At 40.9% G+C, this 24,197-nt stretch overlaps 1 protein-coding gene across 1 annotated transcript; it reads left to right on the forward strand.

Annotated features, from left to right (window-relative positions):
• Positions 1–7,416: 7,416 nt before the first annotated feature.
• EIF5A2 (eukaryotic translation initiation factor 5A2) lies at positions 7,417–20,246 on the forward strand. Its single transcript, XM_063306447.1, has 5 exons — positions 7,417–7,598; positions 12,904–13,093; positions 14,753–14,857; positions 16,139–16,270; positions 17,258–20,246. The coding sequence occupies exons 2-5, from the start codon at positions 12,929–12,931 to the stop codon at positions 17,315–17,317; spliced, it is 462 nt and encodes a 153-aa protein (XP_063162517.1). The 5' UTR covers positions 7,417–7,598; positions 12,904–12,928; the 3' UTR covers positions 17,318–20,246.
• The last annotated feature ends 3,951 nt before the right edge of the window (positions 20,247–24,197 follow it).

A 24,197-nucleotide genomic window follows, 5' to 3' on the forward strand; every position in this document is an offset into this window, starting at 1 on the left:
GGGAAACCTGTAAATAATATTGTATGCGTGCACAAAGTCATAGCTTTTTCCTGAGATCAAATCTGATTAATAAAAGCTCTTTTACTGTAGCATCTCTGCAGTTACTTCTTTCCTTACTTGTCTCCTTCAGCCTGCTTGTTTTATCAGATGCTCAGCTACCAAATGAAGGCCATCTCCAGTGGCAGCCACATGGGGGACTTCTTGAATCCCCAGCCATGTTGGTTCCACGTTGATTCCCCTTGCCCTTCTACCCCAGCAAGGACATCCCTGAAGAGAATGCTATAAAGCAGTGTTTTTCAAACTTGGCAACTTTAAAGATGTGTGAACTTCAATTCCCAGAATTCCCCAGCCAGCATGCTGCCTGGGGAATTCTGGGAGTTGAAGTCCACACATCTTAAAGTTGCCAAGTTTGGAAAAACACTGCTATAAATTATTTAGTGTCTCTCACCAGGCCAGGGTTGGTCTAAACTGTAGAGTGTCTGACATGAGTTCTGCAGTTTAAGCGTAAATGAGAATCTAAATCACATTATGCCTGAGACGATAGATAGATGTTCATTACAGAAAACCTGGTTTAGACAGCAGCAATGGGCCATTTAAATGCTGAAGTAAAATTGATTTCTTTATCAGGCTTAATAGAGCAACTACAGCGGGGAACAAAGAACCTCCTGACTTACAATGGGAATTTAGCCTGGCAAAACCACCCACAGCTGCGAAGGGCTGTGAATAGGTTTCCCCACAGATACTATTTAGATGGATTTTGTCACAACATTCACGATTACCACCCTATTGTTCAGAGCCATTTCTATACCCTGCACTTGAGCCTTGTTGCCCAGCGGTGATTAAGGCAGCAGATAGCTTAAATGGATTTTGTTGCATGCCTGCAAGCACTGTGGCTGTTGATAGAGGGGTTTCAATAATGAATTAGAAGGCATCTCTGTGGGGGCAGATTGTTCCGGTCCCATAGTGTTTTATCCATATACCATCATGGGGATAAAAGAATGAAAACTTGCAGGCAGTCATACTGGTGCCCTGGTGGTGGGGGGGCGGGGGGGGGAACACCCTCAAATAATAATAGTATAATATTTTTATTGGACCAACAGGCATCCAAAGCATAAGTTCACTTCAGCATTTCTAGACTCATGGGATTAGAACTTGATGAAAAAGTTTGTCCGCAGGATTGGAGATACTGAAGGCTGCTTAGTCAAAACTGAATGCGTAGAGTTGAAAGACATCTAGTCCAAACCCTTGTTTAATGCAGGAATAAAAATTAAAGCATCTATGATACATGGCTATTTAGCTTCTGCTTGAACACATTCAGCAAAGCAGAGCCCACTGGGATTCTAGGAAACTAGTCAAAGAGCTCTTGACTGTTAGAAGCTTTTCCTAACATTCACCCTCTTGACACATAGCTAACTTCTGTATTTCACTCCACCAACTCTCCTCAAACAGCAGTAAGATCCAAATGAGAGATATTTTTTCCTCCATGACACTGTCTCTTTGACCTCTTCCTGTAACTTCAATGGCTTATCTAATTAAGCATCTCCCCAAACTGTTTGCTCACATTCAGCAATAACATTTGTAGTTCTCTCTCTAAATGGCCTTTCCGTGTTATTTCAGCCCCATCTGCTGAATGAAACTATGCAATACATATCCCACATGATCATCCCTCTGGTGACTCTAAGCTGGAGGTTTAGTCAGTTTAGTTTCTGGTTGGTTCTGAGGAGAAACAAAACCGAGAAACAGCTTTTTATTTTAATTATTAGACACCAATTTCTCTTTTGAAGAGAAGCTACTTCAAAAAAGACTCTGAAATATAATGACAAATGCCCTCAGAGGAAATTCTATGCTAAGCTACCATAATTTTAAAATAGATTGCTCCGAAGAAATGATGTTCTAATAGACACTGATTAAGCAAATTCAAAAATTATGTTGGACACATATCAGGCTGCAGTCTTAAAGATACATATTGAAGAGTACAGTTGTAATCGAAATTATTCAACCCCCATTGCAAATCAGGTTGATTGTCAAAATGTACAGACTTTCAACTGTTTGCAATGAACAAATCGAACAAAAGCAGTTGAAATAGCTCAACACAACGAATGCTTCAAGGGGTGTCCCCAAATTCAACTGAAAATGCAACTTAGAATGACTTCTCCAGTCTCAAAATTATTCAACCCCCTAAATAGAATCCGTCACAACAGCACACATACAGTAGGCAAAACAGTGGTTACACTGCCTGGATGGGGCAGAAAAAGGAAGCTGTCAATGGCTGCAACCAGATTTCTGAGAAGGCAGGTTGAGAGAAACCATTGAGTGACTGCAAAAGACCTGCAGCAACATGCACTGAGGTTTCAGTGAGCACAGTAAGGCGCATACTAAACACAGAAGGTTTCCATGCCAGAACTCCCAAGACATACACCACTACTGACCCAAAAGCACAAGAGAAGTTGGCTCCAGTATGCTCAAAACCATATAAATAAGCCACAGAAGTTTGGGGATTCTGTTCTGTGGAGCGATGAAACAAAACTGGAACTTTTCGGCCTGATGGATCAGTGGTATGTCTGGAGGAAGAAGAATGAAGCATACGCTGAAAAGAACACTCTGCCTACAGTTAAGCATGGTGGTGGCTTGGTGATGCTCTGGGGCTGCTTTGCATCCTCTGACACTGGAAACCTGCAGCGTGTGGATGGCAAGATGGATTCATTGAAGTATCAGGAAATCCTAGGAGAAAACTTCATGCCGTCTGTAAGGAAGCTGAAGCTTGGGCATCATTGGACCTTCCAACAGGACAATGATCCCAAGCATACCTCAAATTCCACTAAGGCTTGGATGCAGAAGTCCTGGAAGATTCTATAGCGGCCATCACAGTCACCTGCCTTGAACCCCATAGAAAATCTCTGAAGAAGGCAGTTGCAGCACGCAAACCCAAGAATATTACTGAACTGGAGGCCATTGCTCATGAGGAATTGGCTTCCTCAGGAATGCTGCCAGAAGCTTGTGTCTGGTTATGCATCTCGTTTGCAGCAGATTATAATAGCAAAAGGGTGCTCTATTAAGTACTGAAGATGCTTGCAATGAAGGGGTTGAATAATTTTGAGACTGGAGAAGTCATTATAAGTTGCATTTTCAGTTGAATTTGGGAACACCGCTTGAAGCATTTGTTGTGTTGAGCTATTTCAATTGCTTTTGTTTGATTTTTTTCATTGCAAACAGCTGAAAGTCTGTACATTTTGGCAATCAACCTGATTTGCAATGGGGGTTGAATAATTTTGATTACAACTGTAACTCTCTTTCAGTGACAGTTCCAAGTAAAAAAGGACTGCTTTGTCAGTCCCAGATCATTATCCCTGAAATGATTCTAATAATTATCACTCATAGGGTTACAGCAATGGTGGAGTAAAAAAAACTTGGCAGTCCAGATATAAGGATAAACACAGACTGCTGACCATAATGACTGGGGATAATGGAAATTGCAATCCAACACATTTGGGGGACACAAGCTTATTTTATTTACTTACTCTGAGTTGTTGGGAGTTGGGCAGCATATAAATTTAATAAATTGTTGTTGTCATATATAACAAGCTTGTATAACCACCCATCTACCAGACGGAACTCTGGGCAGTGAACAAAATAAAAGCACAATAAAACAACCATTTAAAATAAACATCCACCAGGTTTTGTTAGATCTCCATTAACAATTATTTGTGCTTTCAGTGAAGTGTAGATCAATCTTACCAATTTTATAAAGTTCTCTCTAAAATTCTTATCTTCTAAAACCTTGAACAAGAAAGCCCAGTTCAAATTGTCAAAGGCCTTCTCTGCATCTAAGAAGACCAACAGGGTTGGAACCATCCGTATCTTGAGGAAAACAGTTATCATCTTTATTAGGATGTACATTAGCAGTTGTGACATTGTAGCTTTAAAGTTGCTCATGGTATATAACTATCTATTGATAATCATAAAAAACTGAAGTCTCTCAGCACCTTTTCTAAAAGTGAAACACGTATGGAGGAGCAGATGTATGTTGAACCAAGCTTTTGGTTACATGTAGTGAGAAAATACTCATGACAAGAGGAAGTAAAATAGGACCTATGCAAATAAGGGGCTGATTTACATACTTGGAGAATTCTTTTTTTTTAAAATGTCCTGACTAGGACTGGTGAACTTTCAGGTTCAATATACAAAACGTCAATGAAGATTCTCAGTCATCCAGGAGGAATTGTCTGTAGGTTGAGTCATGGCAACTGGATTTCTTTCTTTTTGGTTGAAACGTTTCACTGCTTGTCCAAGCAGCTTCTTCAGTCTGGCCAAAGGTTGGTAAGTTGATATACAAAGATAGGAAATAGAAAATCACTCATCTCATCAGCTGAGTTCATACAACTAAATCCAGTCTCCCCTGCCCCCAACATTATGGCTTAGCATGTTATTTTTTAGATTTGTTTCCTGCAACAATCAAACAACCCGTGGCAGCTTACAAGACCATATTAAAAGCCCATGGTATAATATTAAAAGTTGAAAAATACACATCATACACAAACACATTTAAAAGCTATAAAAATGACTAAAAAATCAATACATGGCAGCAAACACAACTCAAATGTTCTTCCAAATAACTGTTTTGAGCAGTTTTCAAAATGTCGATAAACTAAGGGCTGAAAAACAGTACTTTGGATTGCTCTCAGAAGCCAACAGGAACTCAGGAAGTCAGCTCAAGAAGCTGACAGCCACTCCTGTGCAATCTGGGGTATTGATTTACATCTATGTATCATCAGCAGGCAATGGCAAGCCACTTCTAAAAATAACTTGCCAAGAAAACTGCAGAGACTTGTCCAGGTAGTCTCCAAGAATCAGACACGCAATTGAACGGATTAAATAAATGAAAAAAATCATCAGCATATTGATGATACCACACCCCCAAATGATGGATGCCCTCCACCAGTGGCTTTATGTGTTTGTTGAAGTAGGGGAGAGGACCTGGCCATGTGTACTCCACATAGGAGAGGCTGGCCAGCCTCACAAACATTGACTGGAACTGCCATCTGAGGAAGCAGCAGCACCACTGTAAAAGGGTACTTCCAAATCCAACCCCTAGACAATCCAGGAGGATACTATGAGGTCCAAAAGAACCAGGAGGAGCACACATCTCCCATCATGACAGAAATCCTCTGTAAGAGTGATCCAAACTGCCTCCATTCCATGTCCAGGCCTGGATCCTGACCAGAAAAGGTTGAGATAATCTGCTTCCCATACAGCCCTCTGTAGCTAAACATGAAACATAGTCTCAACAACATTCCACAGAAAAGGAAGTTTAGAGACTGGACAACAGTTATGAAATATGGATGGATTTAAAGGGGGCTCATCACAACTTCTTTCAAGGAACCTGGCATCACTCCATCCTGCAGTGAGGGACTGACTGCTCCCAGATTCAGTCTGCTGCAGTTCCTCCCCACCCCATAAGAAACCACAAGTCAAATGTCTGTATTCAGCTGTCTTAGAATACATATTGGCTTAACTGTATTTTATTGCGTGCTAAGTAGCACATTTAACATCCCATTCCAACTGCCACCAATTTATTTCATCTGCTGTCTAATATGCATTTATCTCCATATCCAATACACCATCTGCAATACTGTATCCAATTCTGGAGACCATACTTTAAGAAGGATTCAAACAAGTTCAGTGAGGATGATCAAGGTCCTAGAAACATATCACGTTAAAACTGAGTAACAAATTTTGCCTTGAGAAGACTGAGGAGGATATGATTGCGCTCTTCATCAAGAAACAGTCTTCATCTTTCCAGAGTGCAGCACGCGAAATGGTAGACTCAGGTTACAGGAAATCAGATTCCAACTGAATGATTAAAAAAAACCTTCCTAACAATAAAAGCAGTTTGACAGTGAAACCAATTGCCCATAACTGGATGTACAGGTAGTCCTTGGTTACTGACCACTCATTCAGCAACAATTTGAAGTTGCAACAGTGCTGAATGGGTGGTACTTATGACCAGTCCTCGAAGTTCCGGCCATCACATCACCCTCGTGGTCACGCAATCGCAATTGGGGTGCTTGGTAACCAGCTCACACTCATGATGGCTGTAGTGCCCTGTGGTCATGTGACCATGATTTGTGACCTTCCCTGCTGGCTTCTCACAAGCAAAGTCAATGGGGAAGCCGGCAGGGAAGGTCTCAAGTCATTCCTGTAAGTCCTCCCTGGCCTCCCTGCGCTCACATGGTGTGGTGCCCTGCTTCTCCTGGCCTCCCTGCACATGTGCACGGCCTGCATCAGACCTCCCAGGGCCTCCCCCAACCCCTCCATGGCACCACTGCGCTCCTTACCTGGGATTTCCACTGCTTCCTGCTTAATAACCCACACATCTTGGGGTTACGATGGCAAATGGGACTGCCAGGATTTTTGTCACTAAACAATGCAGTCACATTACATCATGTGTCATGATTGCATTGCTTAGCGACAGGAATCCCAGTCTCAGTTGCCATTGTAACCCCAAGACTACCTGTATTGAAATTTCCCATATGTGAGCACTTCCCTCTCCCCTTCATACAGCAATAAAAGGCTTGGATTTAGGACCCAAATCCCTCCATCAAAGTCCACTAGCACGACCCAACCCGTTCAAGGTCTTTGGGGGAGAGGCTGAATAGCACTTCAACACTCTCGTTATTTCCTAATTGGAGCCCTGATGAACCACTCTATCGTGAGCCTGGGGAATACATTTCACTGCACGCCCTAGTAATACTAATTATTGTATTGCTTGTTTTCGGGAATTATCAACTGTTTATCACAGGAAAATGAACTGCTAAAGACTTATCACAGAATCTGGGGGTGAAAGGACCTTGAGAGGTCATTTAGTCCAACCGCTGCTCCATGCACTTCTGGCAGATTCTCCATCCCACCCTCACTGGGAAAGCCGATGGCAGCAGCACAGCACAAAGCCACCAGGAAGAATTCCAATGACGATTTCTGAAATTCGGGAAAAACTGGACTGCGTGCAAACAACCGAACTGGCAGACCTTTCGTACTTTCATTTCTTTTTCGAATTAGCCCCCGCAACAAAAAGAAGAGCTCCGTGCGCTGATTATCTGACCAATCCGGACCCGATGCGCACGCTTCGCCATGAACTACTCTTCCCACCCAACGACAAAAGCCGTTTCAACTGCGCCGCTTTCCACACACGGAGACAAGGAGCACGTGCTTCGACAAGTACGACACGCTAGCTTCGGGCACAGGGGCGCGGACTGATGACGACGACAGACGTAGGAATAATAAACAAACTCTGCAGGCAACTACGAAGAAGAGAAGCGATAGAAACTGGAAGCGCCCCGAAGAGGCGGGGCCATTATTAAACGCAGCCAATGGCGGAGAGGGTGCTTGGGCGGGGCTGAAAGCTTCCTGGTGGCGGAGGAAACGTGCCGCGCGCGCCCTGCGTCCCTCCGGCTCCAGGCGCCGGTTAGCCCGAAGCGCCCCGCCCCCTCCCCGCAGCTTGTCCCCCCAGTTACCCACGCGCCTTCCCGCTTCCCTTTCCGTCTGCTGTGCGCATGTGCGTTGCTGCGACGCTCCGTCAGTCTTTTCCTGCGCCGCATGAGGTAAGTGCGGGCGGGCCGGCGGGCGCGTGCGGCAGCTCCGTCTTCCGCCCGTCCTTTGAAGGGAGGTGGGCGCCGGCGGCTCGGAGGCGCTTCTCAGGCGCCAGCCGCCCGCTGCCGCCCCCTTCCGCTTCCCTGCGGATCGGAGCCCAGCCATGAGGGGACCGAGGGGGCAGAACTGGAAGCCTGGAGGCCCTTCGGCTTTCTTGCGGGTGAGGAGGGCGTTTCCCCACCGGAGCAGCGCCAGGCCTGCGAAGCGGCGGCCCCGGGTGCCCGGAGATTCCCCTTCTCCCGAGGCCTCTCTTTCCTTTTCTCTCGCCCGAGAAAGGGACGGAGAGGCTGCCTCTCGCGTCCCCCCTTCGACGCTCTTCCCTCGCTGGCCGGGCGGCCGCACTCCAAATAGGCTAGTCTCAGCTCCTGTCGGTGGAGAGGATGCCCCCGCCTGCTGGGGAAACCCTCCTGGATCTCAACAGGGCCCGGGGCTTCTCCCTTCCTGGGCCGGGTGCAACCTCGACTAGCCCTCCGAGTCTTTCAAAAACCGCCCACTCCGCCCAAGTTGGCTCTGGTGGCCCTGCGGGCTGGGATCGATGGAAGGGGAAGTCTGATACTGCTGAACCATCAGTCGCCGTGCCAGATTCATCGCAGCAACCTATAAAAGTATTCATCCATAAATGCGGAGCAGGGCGCCTCCTTCTGATCTTAGAGCAGTGTTTCTCAACCTTGGCAACTTTAAGTCGTGGGGACTTTCTCCCAGAATTCCCCAGCAAGGTTTAGAAGTTCGTTCTTCTTGCTGAAGAGCTGCAGGGATTCAGGAATTTGTGCAGCGTGGGGTGTGCCCAAATCCCTCTTGGAAATTCATAAGCTGTCCTGAGGGCAGTCACCACACCTGGTTGGTCTTCCCAGAATCTCAGGTTTGGTGGTATAATACCTCCTAACATGGAGGCTTGCTTATCTATTAGTTCTCCATGCATTTTTAATATACCTTTCTAACAAAAGTCTTTTCATCTTCCTATTGGGGACTGAGCAGGTACTTCTGGATATTAAGGCGACCAAGGAGGGAGGCATTTGCCATACACAGAGGGGGATCAGGCAAGGACTGATTGCTGCCAAAATGCAGTCTCTTGCATCTGGCTGTAGCTGCTGCTTTCCTTACTTGCACATTCATGGCGCACACACCCTTGTAGCTTCTATATGATGATGAATCAGGTTCCTTTGTGATCAGTGTAATGACAAATAGATCTTTTTTAGCTACCAAAACAGCATTACTGTTATGGCCAGACTTCAATACAACCATTCCAGTGAGTGTAATATAGTCTGGCTTAGCCATCATTATTAATTGAAATGAGCCCTGTGCATTAGTTTTCCAACTGCTTGTTTCCTCCCACTTTTCTCAAGCATTTCAAATCTGGCCTGTGAATGACTGATATAATTAAATAAAATAGCTTTACTTGTTTCTTAGTTTTACATATTGCTCCTGGAGGATGTCTTCTGAAAAAGCAACTTAAAAACTACTTAAAATTGTATTGTTGCCAGTCACTCAGTTATTTGTATATAGAATAATAGTTACCAGTCCTATCACTCAAACTTCTCCTGAGGGCTGAGAAGCTTTATATTATCCTAGCCCTTATGTAACAGTAACAACAGTTCTTCCTTAACATTCCATTGCAATTCCAAACTGATTTGAAATATTATTTACCACTTTTTTCTGTAGCTTTCCTTTTTTCCCTTCAATCCATATATTGTCTATTTATTTAAAAGGTATAATATAAAATCCTACTTTAAGCCCTCTTTTACCTAAATGGTGAGGAATTGAACGTGTCTAGAAAATGGGATTACATACCTCGTACTATCCTTTGCAGTCTATGACTTCTGTGTTGCAGTGATAGTAAGAACTTTGGAGCCATGCTATGCTATGCTGGACTGAGCAAAAAAGTTTGTGAAACAGCAGTTGTGACTGGCTAAGATCTATAAAGGGAGACTTTTGTTTATTCGTTTAGTCGCCTCCGACTCTTCGTGACTTCATGGACCAGCCCACACCAGAGCTTCCTGTCGGTCGTCAACACCCCCAGCTCCCCCAGGGACGAGCCCGTCACCTCTAGAATATCATCCATCCACCTTGCCCTTGGTCTGCCCCTCTTCCTTTTGCCCTCCACTCTCCCTAGCATCAGCATCTTCTCCAGGGTGTCCTGTCTTCTCGTTATGTGGCCAAAGTATTTCAGTTTTGCCTTTAATATCATTCCCTCAAGTGAGCAGTCTGGCTTTATTTCCTGGAGGATGGACTGGTTTGATCTTCTTGCAGTCCAAGGCACTCTCAGAATTTTCCTCCAACACCACAGTTCAAAAGCATCGATCTTCCTTCTCTCAGCCTTCCTTATGGTCCAGCTCTCGCAGCCATATGTTACTACGGGGAACACCATTGCTTTAACTATGCGGGCCTTTGTTGTCAGTGTGATGTCTCTGCTCTTGACTATTTAGCGAGATTTGTCATTGCTCTTCTCCCAAGGATTAAGCGTCTTCTGATTTCCTGAGCGCAGTCAGCATCTGCAGTAATCTTCGCACCTAGAAATACAAAGTCTTTCACTGCTTCTACATTTTCTCCCTCTATTTGCCAGTTATCAAGCTGGTTGCCATAACCTTGGTTTTTTTGAGGTTTAGCTGCAAGCCAGCTTTTCCCCTTTCTTCTTTCACCTTCATCATAAGGCTCCTCAGTTCCCCTTCGCTTTCAGCCATCAAAGTGGTATCATCTGCATATCTGAGATTGTTAATGTTTCTTCCAGCAATTTTAATTCCAGCCTTGGATTCCTCAAGCCCAGCATGTCGCATGATGTGTTCTGCGTACAAGTTGAATAGGTAGGGTGAGAGTATACAGCCCTGACATACTCCTTCCCCAATCTTAAACCAGTCTGTTCTTCCGTGGTCTGTTCTTACTGTTGCTACTTGGTTGTTATATAGATTCTTCAGGAGGCAGACAAGATGACTTGGTATCCCCATACCGCTAAGAACTTGCCACAATTTGTTATGGTCCACACAGTCAAAGGCTTTAGAATAGTCAATCAAACAGAAATAGATGTTTTTCTGAAACTCCCTGGCTTTTTCCATTATCCAGCGGATATTGGCAATTTGGTCCCTAGTTCCTCTGCCTTTTCTAAACCCAGCTTGTACATCTGGCAATTCTCGCTCCATGAATTGCTGAAGTCTACCTTGCAGGATCTTGAGCATTACCTTACTGGCATGTGAAATGAGTGCCACTGTTCGATAGTTTGAACATTCTTTAGTGTTTCCCTTTTTTGGTATGGGGATATAAGTTGATTTTTTCCAATCTGATGGCCATTCTTGTGTTTTCCAAATTTGCTGGCATATAGCATGCATTACCTTGACAGCATCATCTTGCAGGATTTTGAACAGTTCAGCTGGGATGCCGTCGTCTCCTACTGCCTTGCTATTAGCAATGCTTCTTAAGGCCCATTCAACCTCACTCTTCAGGATGTCTGGCTCTAGCTCCCTGACCACACCGTCAAAGCTATCCCCGATATTGTTATCCTTCCTATACAGGTCTTCGGTATATTCTTGCCACCTTTTCTTGATCTCTTCTTCTTCTGTTAGGTCCTTGCCATCTTTGTTTTTGATCATACCCATTTTGGCCTGGAATTTACCTCCAATGTTTCTAATTTTCTGGAAGAGGTCTCTTGTCCTTCCTATTCTATTGTCTTCTTCCACTTCCACACATTGCTTGTTTAGAAATAATTCCTTATCTCTTCTGGCTAACCTCTGGAATTTTGCATTTAATTGGGCATATCTCCCCCTATCACTGTTGCCTTTTGCTTTCCTTCTTTCTTGGGCTACTTCTAGTGTCTCAGCAGACAGCCATTTTGCCTTCTTGGTTTTCTCTTTCTTTGGGATGTATTTTGTTGCCGCCTCCTGAACAATGCTGTGAACTTCTGTCCAGAGTTCTTCCGGGACCCTATCTACTAAGTCCAGTCCCTTAAATCGATTCTTCACCTCCACTGCATATTCCTTAGGAATATTGGTGAGCTCATATCTAGCTGATCTGTGGGTCTTCCCTAATCTCTTTAGTCTGATCCTAAATTGTGCAAGAAGAAGTTCGTGATCTGAACTACAGTCAGCTCCAGGTCTTGTTTTTACCGACGATAGATGTCCACCACCTTTGGCTGCAAAGGATGTAGTCAATCTGATTTCGGTGTTGTCCATCTGGTGAAGTCCATGTATAAAGCCGTCTCTTAGGTTGTTGGAAGAGAGTGTTTGTTATGCAGAGTGGGTTGTCTTGGCAAAATTCTATCAGCCTATGTCCTGCTTAGTTTTGTTCTCCCAGTCCATGCTTACCTGTAATTCCAGGTGTCATTTGACTGCCCACCTTAGCATTCCAGTCTCCTGTGATGAAAATAACATCTCTTTTAGGCGTGTTGTCCAGTAGGTGCTGCAGATCCTCATAGAACTGCTCTACTTCAGCATCTGTGGTTGGGGCGTATATTTGGATCACTGTGATGTTAGATGGCTTGCCCTGAATTCGAATTGAGATCATTCTATCGTTTTTTGGATTGTATCCAAGCACTGCTTTAGCCACTTTACTGTTAATTATGAAGGCTACTCCATTTCTTCTGTGGTCCTCTTGTCCACAGTAGTAGATCTGGTGGTCATTTGATGTGAAGTGGCCCATTCCAGTCCATTTCAGTTCACTGACGCCCAAAATGTCTATCTTTAATCTTGACATCTCACCAATAACCACATCCAATTTGCCCTGGCTCATAGATCTTACATTCCAGGTGTGTTGATCCTTAGAACATCGGATTCGCCGTTCACCACCAGCACCGTTGGCTGCTAGCCGTCCTTTCGGCTTTGAGCTAGCTGCGTCATCACGTCTGGGGCTAGTTGAACTCATCCTCTGTTCCTCCCCAGTAGCATCTTGACCATCTTCCGACCTGGGGGTCTCATCTTGGTACACCAACGTATCTCTGGTTGTACTGATCCATTTAGTTTTCATGGCAAGAATACTGGGGTGGGTTGCCATTACCTTCCCCAGGGATCGCATTTAGTCTGACCTCTCTGTCATGACCTTCCCGTCTTGGGTGGCCCTTCACGGTTTAGCTCATGGCATCATTGAGGTGCTCAAGCTCCAGCACCATGACAAGGTAACGATCCTTTGCTGAAGATAAAGGGAGACAGTTAAGCCTTATTTATACTTCAGTACAGAACACTCTGTAGATACTATATTAGAGTCAAGTATTTGTAAGTAACAACAATATTGGCGATATCTATGAAAAGGCTGAGAAATATCTCTTGGAAATTATAGTATTTTCTAGAATTCTTTTTATACCATGGCGGATGAAGTTGACTTCACCACTGGAGATGCTGGTGCTTCTGCCACTTACCCAATGCAGTGTTCTGCACTCCGTAAGAATGGCTTTGTGGTGCTGAAGGGACGTCCCTGCAAGATTGTGGAAATGTCAACTTCCAAAACTGGCAAGCATGGTCATGCCAAGGTAATCTCAAAGCGTAATTTTCCGGTTTTGGTGCAGAAATGCTGCCCTATGAATATTAATAATTTGCCACAATTTCATCTTGGCTTCAACTGCATTCATAGTTGGCTGTCCTTACACATTGACTCTGACCTAAGTGAGATTATGGGAGGTGGGTGCTCCAGTATTGAACATACAACTCACAAATAAATGTTTCCCCAAATAGAACATTATTATTTAAACTGAATGAATTCCAAAATGGTACATTCAACTTGTTCAGGCATTGTATTCTAATTCTGCATATCACTGTTTCAACCAGCTTTCCATGGCCTGTTACTCTCTAAATGTGTTGGGACTAGAACCTGCAGAATTGCTAGCCAACATGGACTTTTCTGTGTTTTGTCATAATTAAAATTACATGCAGTGGGAATCTGATTGCACAAGAGGTGAAAAGGAGGAGCCAGTTTGGTCTGGTGGTTAAGGCAATGGGCTAGAAACCAGGAGACTGAGTTCTAGTCCCGCCTTAGGCATGAAAGCCAGCTGGGTGACCTTGGGCCAGTCATTCTCTCTCAGCCCAAGAACCAATCAGGCGTGGTATGAGAGTTCTAGTCCTGCCTTAGGCATGAAAGCCGGCTGGGTGACCTTGGGCCAGCCACACACTCTCAGCCCAACCCACCTCACAGGGTTGTTGTTGTGGGGGAAATAGGAGGAGGAAGGAGTATCTGGTATGTTGGGAGACATTGGCAACAATCTATATTATTCTTATTTATTGGTTCATATATTGTAATTTATACTTTTATGATTTTAACTCTGATTTTATTGTAAACCGCCCAGAGTCCCTCTCTTGGGGGAGATGGACAGTAACAGAAATTTGAAAAATAAATAAATAAATGTTCCCCGCCTTGAATTATTTATAAAAATAATAAAGGCAGGATAGAAAATAAATAATAAAATCGAAATGCCAGTTTGTAGCATGTATTTTTCTACAAACTGTAGTCTTAACAATTCTAAACATGCCTGGATTGAATTAATGAATCTAATTTTACAAGTCAGTTTCATAAAGAAAATAGAGGTAGTTTGACTGAACTTTACTTTTGGAATTTGTAGAACGTACTACATGCTAAAATTTAGAAAGTTGCCTTATATATAAACCTACTCGGGATAGTATTCTGGTAGATTGCACCTCAGCAGAATACTTTGTAGCTAAGATCTGGGCAACTGACATTTAAGTTAATCTTGGGAACTTGCTTCCTCACAAACTACCCTACTTATCCACCTGTTGTGTTGCCTAAGGCCCCACAATTTGCATTTAAATACCTGATGAACCTTAGGCATTATATTAAATACAATACTTTGATACAACTATTATGTATTATGCAAACACATGCTAATAGTTTTGAGCCATTGAGAAAACAGTAAGACATGCATAATACAAAATGTCCAGTTTATGACATTTTTACTCAATGATAACATTACAAATGATTTGAAATAGGTCTCTGAGGTGTTACTTTTTAATTCAGAACACTGTAGAATTTGTAGTGGAACACACTTAATTGCTGGTTTGTTTCCCCTCAACTGTTTTTCTGAGAGTGAGTGTGTGGGAAGTTCTGAATTAATATGAGAGACATGAAGTATTATGTTCTTGGTATCCTAATTACATGATTATGAATGTTTTCTGAATAGGTTCATTTAGTTGGTATTGATGTGTTCACTGGCAAAAAATATGAAGATATATGCCCTTCAACTCACAATATGGATGTTCCAAATATCAAGAGGAATGATTATCAGGTAAGTATGTCTTTGAATCTAGGCTTTCCCGGACGGATGCTGTCCAGACGTTTGCAACATACGGAAGCCTCACCTTGGGGAACATGGTATAAATCGAAATGAGAAGCCCTATGGACCTCCATAAAACCTGGTTATGCCACCTGGCTTGGGGTGGGGGGCAATAGCTATGCGTGGAGGTGGGGGGCACTGTGATGGTGCCAACAGTAATATCTTGATTTGCCTTTATATTTTATATTTGTATTTGTATTTTTATATATATTTATATATACATTGTATTTTAATGATACGTTATTTTTATTGTTGTAAACTGCCCAGAGTCATTGTATACGAGTTGGGTGGTTGAGAAGTTCAATAAATAAATAAGCAAGCAAGCAAGCTTAGGTTGCCCAACTATCCCTTTCGTATACTGATTCATGCATACCTAGATTTGCAACAGCTAAACCTTATTGGTGTCATTCTCTGTATAAAATTGGGTAGTATCAATTATCTATCAGTACAGAATCTCAAGAGCTCTCACTACAATTGTCACCATATAATATTCTGGATTGTTTTATTGCTGTGTTACTAGAAAGAGAGCATACAAATGTGAGTTTAGGAAGTAGTAGTAATCAAATGGCTTTCCTCTTGCTGGGTCTCAGCTGGTTATAAGCATTTTATTTGTTTCCAATCTCCGATTACCATTAAATAATAAAACGATATTGCATTACCTATGACATGATACTACTTCATTGTCCTTTGTATATATTGTAAATATGTACAAAGGCTATTGTTCCAGCCAGACTGGTATCATTTGGAGGAGAAATTGAATATTCCAGAGTTCTCCGTTTGTGGAATGATATGTTTTGCACATCTTAGAATATTGTCAAACGGTACCAAGGTCCCTAAAAAAACTAAAACTAATGCTTTTAGAGAAATCTTGGTTTGGATTAACATATTAATAGTTTTAAAAATGAACAATAAATAATTTTTTTCTCTCTTCTGATAAGTTTTATAGTATCATCCTGCCCACTGAAACCCACAGTTAAGTGATGGTGAGAAAGTTGAGATCATACTTTAGTTAGTTCTTTAAAAAAAAATGGGTGTAAAAGTTGGTTTGAGAAATGGCAACATCTAAAAATAATGGTAGGATGTTTTAACTTCACGGGTCATTCTGATAACTTCAGGACAGGCATTCTCAAAAGAACAACAGACAAGTTTTATTTTCAAAGCAGTGGTTCTATAAAAATTCACCATTTTAATTAAGAATTTAATTGAAAAAATGTTTTGTACAATATTTTGCAGCTAATCTGTATACAGGATGGCTACCTTTCTTTGCTGACAGAAAGTGGAGAAGTTCGAGAAGATCTGAAAGTCCCAGAAGGTGAATTAGGCAAAGAAATAGAGGGAAAATACAATGCAGGGGAAGATTTCCAGGTAAGGATGCCCATTTTACTCTCTCCATGGTGACATCCAACTACTGTAGGAGCACTTCTGATGTCCTTTTTTCCCTCCATGAACAACTTTTTTCTGTAAAGCAAAGGAAGTGCTTTCTATCTAGAATCCAAATGTAGTTACTTATGAGTTAGGTCTGTTTCTATGTCTTTGCTTTTCATATTCTAAGTGCCTGTTGCAAGTAGCCATTGTTAAGTGTTCTATGCTTTACAATGGACATGAATCTTAGCTATAGCTAGGAATGTCTCAGATACCTTAATGTTGTCTGTGCGCATTATTTCATTATCCATGATTAAGAAAACATAATCCATGGTTTACTGAATAGAGCAAAATTTGCTGGGTTCACCTAATCCATACAGTAAAAAACCCTGGTTTATAAGCTCCACTGATTGGATTCATATCATACAATAGTCCATAAATGAGTAAGCCACATTTCTGCTTAGTGTGTTATGCACTCTTGGCCTTTCTTACATTTCTTGTTGGAAAACCTCTGATTCACCCAATCATTTATTGTCGGACTGATTACACACAATCCTAGCAATTCCTCTTCCTTTGTTTGAGCTTATGTTCTCCAATTCCTCCAGCTGTGTTTTAAAAGGAAAAAAAATGTTCAAGGTTCTGGCAAAATTAGGTATCCAAATTACTATTAGGTACTCGTATATTAAATCAAAATACTATTGTATTAGAGCTGTTTTTCCAAAACTGACATCTTTTAGATATGTTGGACTACAATTCCCAGAATTCCTGTCCAGTTCCATGCTGGCTGAGAATTCAGGGAGTGGTAGTCCAGCAAATCTAGAAAACATAGATAAGAAAAAAAATGTTCATATTAGGATGAAAGTATCAGTTGGAAAGTGGAATGAAATAGTTTCAGAACTGATAACATAGCAAACTAGCATAGATATATTGAAAAGGTAATCTAACATAATGGAATTGTACAACCTAACAATTTTTTTTCCCCTTCTGTAGGTGTCAGTCATGTGTGCAATGAGTGAAGAATGTGCTGTAGCCATAAAACCTTGCAAATAGGACCACCTGAATTAAACAGTTGCTAAAGTACCAGCAGCTGCAAATCTTGTATTTTAGTTCTGATTATCACCAAAGCTATAACCTTCACTAGCAACCTCGTGTCTTTGTTTGAAAATAGTGCTGACTGATGTTGCAAGCAATTTGGCAATACTAAGATTGCTGAAGTTCAAGTGCTTACAGGAATGGCAAGGCAGTCAAAATTGTCATTTTAGATCATGAGGTATTAAAAAGTAGTATGCTTTGCTCAAATGAGACTGTATAGCAGTGCCAATACCAAGGTAATACTCAGTTTGGGTTTACGTACATTTTAAAGAAATGAAAGTAACTTTTCTTTATCTTAAACATGGTAAAATGTGGCTTGCACTGAACTGTGAAGCATCATTGAGCTAGAGACAAGGGAACTCATGTGATAAAAACGCCAGTGCTGATGGCTGTGTACAACAAACTAGTCTTGTCGGCTCACTCTTAATTGCTCACAATTTGCTGTGATGTAAACATCCAGAATGCTGGATGCTTTCATACTCTGGTTAATAGTGCACAAAAGTTGGAGCAGGGTGGGAGAGGAGATTCACTAGAGGCCTTTAATTTAATTAAAATGTTCAGCCACTCTTCCAGTTTAAAAAAAGGAAATGCTTCAAGAGTTACAGTATTTGATTTGGCTTTTAACTCTCTTTAGTTTTGTGGCAGAAGTAAAAAAATTTTTAGGGATTGCAGCAAACCTGCACATACCAGTGGCTTGAAAACTAAATTTCAACCCTGTGTCACTCAACAGAATTTGAGCCATGGATTGTCTTGTAGAGTTTATAAAGAATGATGAAAGCGCACTCTGTCAAACACAGGGACCTCTGGACTATACTAGAGCTAATCTGACTCAAAGTCTACTTGAGAAGGATTGGTTACACTGGATAGGCAAATGCCTAATTACTAATCAACCTATTATCCATATGGTCTTTGCTTGCAAGATCATGTTTCAGCTTGATTAGCATTTTGGGGAAACCTAATTACTTAAATTTGCCTTAAATTTTGGTAGCAAATGACTAACTTGAACTAGTGACTAGATTCTTAAAACATGCTTAGTTCATTATTGGCAGTTGGGGGGGAATGGTAAATAGGATTTTGAGGTTAAGTTAGTAATGTAATTGCCCATAAGCGGTAAAGTTATACTAGAGGTGAAAATAAACTGCATCTGGATCTTTATAAGCTCTAGATTTAACTAAGCAAGTATCTATGCAGAACAGGGGCACAATACAACTTGATTTGGCAATAAACACTCTTGAACAAAGCACAGTCTTGTTATAGTGGTAAATAACTACATGTCTCAAGATCTAGGGCTACTAGGAAGCTGAAGGATTCTAGCTTATTGTTAAAAGTCTAATCATGTGAGTGTTCCTTAATACTGTATTGTCAATATCCATAATAGGAATGGAAGTCACAGTTTGAAATGTGGAGTCCCATTCACTAGTATCATTTGTGATGATCATTTGTCCTACAATTATCCATTGTGCCTGAGCAGCTGAGAATACTGAGGTCATAATGCTTAAGGAGTCCTGCTAGTATCTTCCTAGTAGTGTCATCTTTTAGAAATCCATTACCAGAAGTACCCCAGTCCTGAAGGTGGTACTTAGACTTCAAATTAATTCCTAGCAGTCTGAAACCACAAATTAAGCTAGATTGGGAAGAAATACGGTGTCTTATTAGGTAGATCATATGTAGGGCGCTAGTAAAACTACAGTATTTCCAATAAGCTAATAGCAAAACCATTTCTCTTGTAGAGTTTAATTGTCTACAAACCCACCAGTTTACAATAAACTTTGCTATTAAAACTTAATGCTATATATTTCAGGTTCTTTGAGCTATTTCAGGGCTGTCATGTTCCTCTGAATCCACTTTTAGATTGTTTTTACTTCTTAGCTGAAACCAATTACATTTAATTTTCAAGAGCAGGGTCAAAAATCTTACAAGCTGAGGGCCAAAATGAAGTCTGAAACAGTCCTGTTGTCAGCTTCTTATGATATAAGCTATTTGCTTGGGGTCCATTAGCATCTTTTGTTCACTGGACTGTGGATTTTTTTTCCTCAGATGTTAGGGGATTCTTCTGTTAAAACCCCAATTTACCTCTCAATGTCTTTGTTGTCTTGCATCTGTGTGCAACAAAACCACTGCTAGTTGAGCCATGACTTGAGTGTATTCTTCTCAGGGCTGCTCTTGTGAAGACATGAAAGAGCCTAAGTTGATTATTTTAACAAAGCTGCTTGAAAGTTGTAACAGGGTTTTGTATTCCATAAATTTATAGCATGCCTAGGACACAAGTAAAATTTAGTATATTGAATTAGTCTAAAGGAGTTGAACATTGTGATCAATCTACTCTGTTGATTAGGTAACATGTTTGACAACAGTAAGCTTTAAATGTTGGAATGCTGGCTACGTCTGGGAACTTTAATGGAATAAGCTGTGTTAAATAATTGTTTTTTTCTGTGGAAAGAGCAAGATTCCTGTGTGTTACGTTTTAATCATTTTTTTCACAGTATAATTAGAGACATTGATCTTTGTGGTGTTTATGTAGGTTGTGGTACTGTATGAAGACCTTGTAGAATTCTGGGCTTTCACATTCAGTGACTGTTACATTTAAAAAAAATGGGCATATTGTTGTAAGCTAAATGTAGGGGATAAAAGGTTTTGTATTTGCCACAATAGGAAGCTCCCATAAGTATGCAATTATACCTACTGGCAAGTAATGTATGCAAAGTTCATTATATAAGAGTGCCCTTGACTTTAAAAGCAAAACTTGAACGGTTTGTATTTTTTCTGCATTTCTGTAATAGTGAAGTATTCATATGTTTAAGAGTTCTTGGCTTTTAATGACTGTTTTATTGAAATGTTTGAATTACTGAGTCGCAGTAACAAAAATAAAGTTTAAACTTAAAGACTACTTTTATTTATTGTCCCTTCTAAATTTACTGTTCACCATAGATGTGATTGCACCAGCAAACTGGAGAGGAAACTGATCTTTTTCAATAAGTGCATCTGTGCTATAGTTCTTTAACTCCTATTTCCTCCATTCCTAGTCTTCAAGGAAAAGGCACTGCTGAGAGGTTTTGTGGCTGTAGAATGAGACTATGCATCCATATCCTTAAGGGGATAGTGTTTTATCTTCTCCTGTTGGTCTCTGCTTGAAAATATGTTTCTCGACTGCTAGTTGAAGGCGACACAGGAAAGATGAGGGTAAAAACTGAGCAGGCCCTTTGTACGTCACTTACATGATGGTATCAAATTAACTTAGGATCTAATTAGTTGATTCTGGTAGCACCTTAACAACTAACCAATAGGTTCAGACCCACAGAAGCTGATGCTATGGTCCATCTCTATTTTTTCATAACAATTATAGAGACAGAATACAGGAAGGGTTTTTTCTTTTCCTTATCAAACCTCAAGGCCAAATAAAGCAAGGGGAAAGTACCATATATTATGCAGTACACACAGAAAAATAGAGCAGCCCTCTACATGGCTGTGGGACTTAACTGGCAGATCTGAACACTTCTAGTCAAGGTTCCTGATGATAAATTGGATCCTGGTTCCCATTTAGGACTAAAGCCTATATAGTGATAGCACAATATTTGTCAACGCTCTGGCACTCGAATCCTGCAGCAATGTGACCTACAATGTGGTCTGAGCTCTAAGCCACACCCTAAACAGTGTATAGTAGCATGTTTTAGTGAATATATAGAGTCAGCATTCACTATTGTTGGATAAAGTATGGAAGCTTTAGATTTAGTAATTTCTGGCATGTCATTTAATAGCAATGTCTTCAACCAAACATTGCTTTATTTACTACCATCTTGAGCATCAGCTTGAAGGCATTTTGGCCCTTTCCTCTTCATAGAACTGCTTCATCTCATTGAAACTTTGGGCCTATTTTGTATGAACTGTTCACTTCAGGTTATTCTATATGTTTAGGATTACTGTTGTGCTGCATGACACACGCACAGATGTCTTGACATTCTGTAGAATTTGCTGATATCCAAATCCCTTGTTCCCTCAACGGTTGTAAGCTGTCTTGATCCTGAGGCTGCAAAGCAGTTCCTGCCACATTTCATATTTGGAATAAAGTTACACTATATTGTTGGAATGCAGTATTTTCTCCAAACAACATTAGTACCAAGAAGTTCCACTTTCATCTTACTTGTCCACATAATACTGTTGCAGTAGTCTGTTGGACTGTCTTTTTTTTCAAATAATTTTATCAGAGATTACAGTTAAAAATAACTATACAAACTACAAAAATATAAAAATAGTACGGAAAAGAAAAAAGTAACTTCTCCCTTCATCCCAACAAGTACACACAATTTATCGCCATCTCTTAAGTTACAACATAATACTCTCTTCACCCCATACCCCATCACTTAACTAAAAACAAAATCCAAAATCCTTGTCATTCATTCCTTATCAGCAAAATTTCACTAAGGGTTGTCAGATAAAACTATCTTAACCTTGATTAAATAAGCCAACCTTGTATTCCTTCTGTATACTTTTAAAGAACTTAATTCTTGATCCTTCCAAATAAAGTCCCACAGCTTGATTTCTTACCATTTTTTTATCCTTTCCCCAAAAATCTTTCAGAACTTTAGCAAGTCTCTTTTGCACATCCAGTAAGAGGAATTCATCCTTTTTGTCACTCCTCAAAAATTCCTTCAAAACTTTTTAACAGATCTCTTTTGTACAGCCAGTACAAAAATTTATCCATATGTCTTTTCTGGTTTGATAGTTGTACATCTTCTTTAAACATTGAAGCATCTTCCTGTTTCCTTTGAAAGTCCAGTATATCCCCTGCATCCTTCTCATTATTTGCCACATATCAACATTCAAATTAATTTCAAACTTATCCAGAGTATCATCATCATCTTCCATGGCATCCTTAACACTCCATCTATCCATCATTTCTGATAACTTCAAAGACCACTTGTCATAAATTCTTCGTAATTTTTCATTAAAAAGCTCACTGTTAGAATATTTCCTTCCATTCTTTGGTTATCCTCTAGCTGCCCCGATGTCCAACTTTTAAAAGTCCTGTTATTTTGTTGGGGCTAATGAAAAGGCAAAAACAATTTCCCACAGGATGAATTCTTCCAAAAATTTAAAATTATAATTCTGAATCCATCTGAGCCCTTAATCTGCTGTTAAACTTCTAAAATCCATATTCTAAGCACCCGTTTGCTGTTTAATCTAAAAATGTTTTTCAAAAGTTTTCAAAATCGTATTTAAAAATTCTTTCTCTAAGGAGGTGGTGACTCACCTAGTGAATACAGTATAATTTGCTGTTCTGAAGGGTCTTAATCCTTCTAAAGCAGTATTTCTCAACCTTGGCAACTTTAAGATGTGTGGACTTCAACTCCCAGAATTCCCTAGCCAGTCTTGCTAGGGAGTTGAAGTCCATACATCTTAAAGTTGCCAAAGTTGAGAAGCACTGTTCTAAAGCAACAGAAAAAAATGTAATCCAAAGTGATTAAGAAGTGAGGCTCAGTTGAGCTTAATGATTTAACAACTGTGAGCAAAGATGGTTCCTTCCTCAACTCCCATCTGCTCAAGCCATAAGCAAACCGTGAAATGATTCCTGCAATTTACTCATGAGCAGTGGCTATGTGTAGTCACGTGGGCTATCTCAGAGATCTCTCCTTGATCCAGAGAGAATTTTGGTGGCCAGGACCTTGCATTCCACACTGATCTCCGTTGTAACGCTGTCCCGGCGCGGAAGGGGATGTCTAGCTTGCCAAGGCTCTCAACTGGAAGTTCCCAGTAGTCTGTTGGATTATCAAGGTGGTCTTTGGCAAACTTGAGAGAGATGGTAGTGTTTTCTGGAGAGCAGTGGTACCCTCCTTGATATCCTACCATGCATTCTCTTGCAGTGGTTTCTTTACTGTGAATTTGAAAACAATCTGACAGCCCAACATCATTTGCCAGGACTGACTGAAGAACTGAAGGCTTTTGTCAAAATAACAAAGGGGCAGGGCTGCTTTCTGCTTTTGTCATATGGCCCCCTCAGACACCTTTGTTCTTTACTGTTAAATGGGGTTCCTGGTGTCTTCTGGAGTATTCTACAGCTTGTTCTTGGGGTGATTTTTGTTGGATGCCCACTCCTTGGATGAATAACTTGACATTGCAGCTTCTCCATTTGTACCTCTATCTGCCTGACCATGGACTGATGAAGGCCAAAGTCTTTGGCAATGTTTTTGCTGCCCTTTCCAACCTTATGAGCATCAGCAATGCCTATTCTGAGTTCTACAGATACATCTTTTGAATCGGTGGCTGACTCCTACAAATGTATATAATGAGCAGTTTCAGATGATTTTAACCAATGTGTGTGTTTTTATGGGGAAGGCCCCTCAAACTTAAGTCTGATTGTCATCTCATTGATTAGATCAACTGACTACCTCTTTAAGAGGTTCATCCTATGGCTTCACATAATTTTTCTAATAGAGGGAGTGAATTTTGGCTTAGTGCCTTCAATAAATACATGACAATATCCTGGGTATGTTTTTTTTAAAACTAGAATCTCTTCTATTAAGAGAACTTAGATGAACCTCTAATCATAGTGTAGATCACATTACCACAGGATTATATAGATAGTTCTACAGGATTTTGTCCCACCACGGTAGATTTGGCCTAATCTAAAATATTTCATATTGCTTTGTATAAAGCAGCTTACCTGAAGAGTTAACAGTTTCTTGTGAGACCTTTCAAAGCAGGAAGGTAGCTTCTTAGCAAACCTGTTTTAACTGGGTGAGTGCTCCACAGTGCTAAAACTATGCAACAATGCTCCTAATCAACATTGTAATGTCTATTGAATGTCAGGGTGCTTAGCTCCCCCAATCCTTGAAGCTTTGGA

Source organism: Candoia aspera, chromosome 6 (assembly GCF_035149785.1).
Source record: "Candoia aspera isolate rCanAsp1 chromosome 6, rCanAsp1.hap2, whole genome shotgun sequence".
In the NCBI taxonomy this organism is placed as follows: Eukaryota; Metazoa; Chordata; class Lepidosauria; order Squamata; family Boidae; genus Candoia; species Candoia aspera.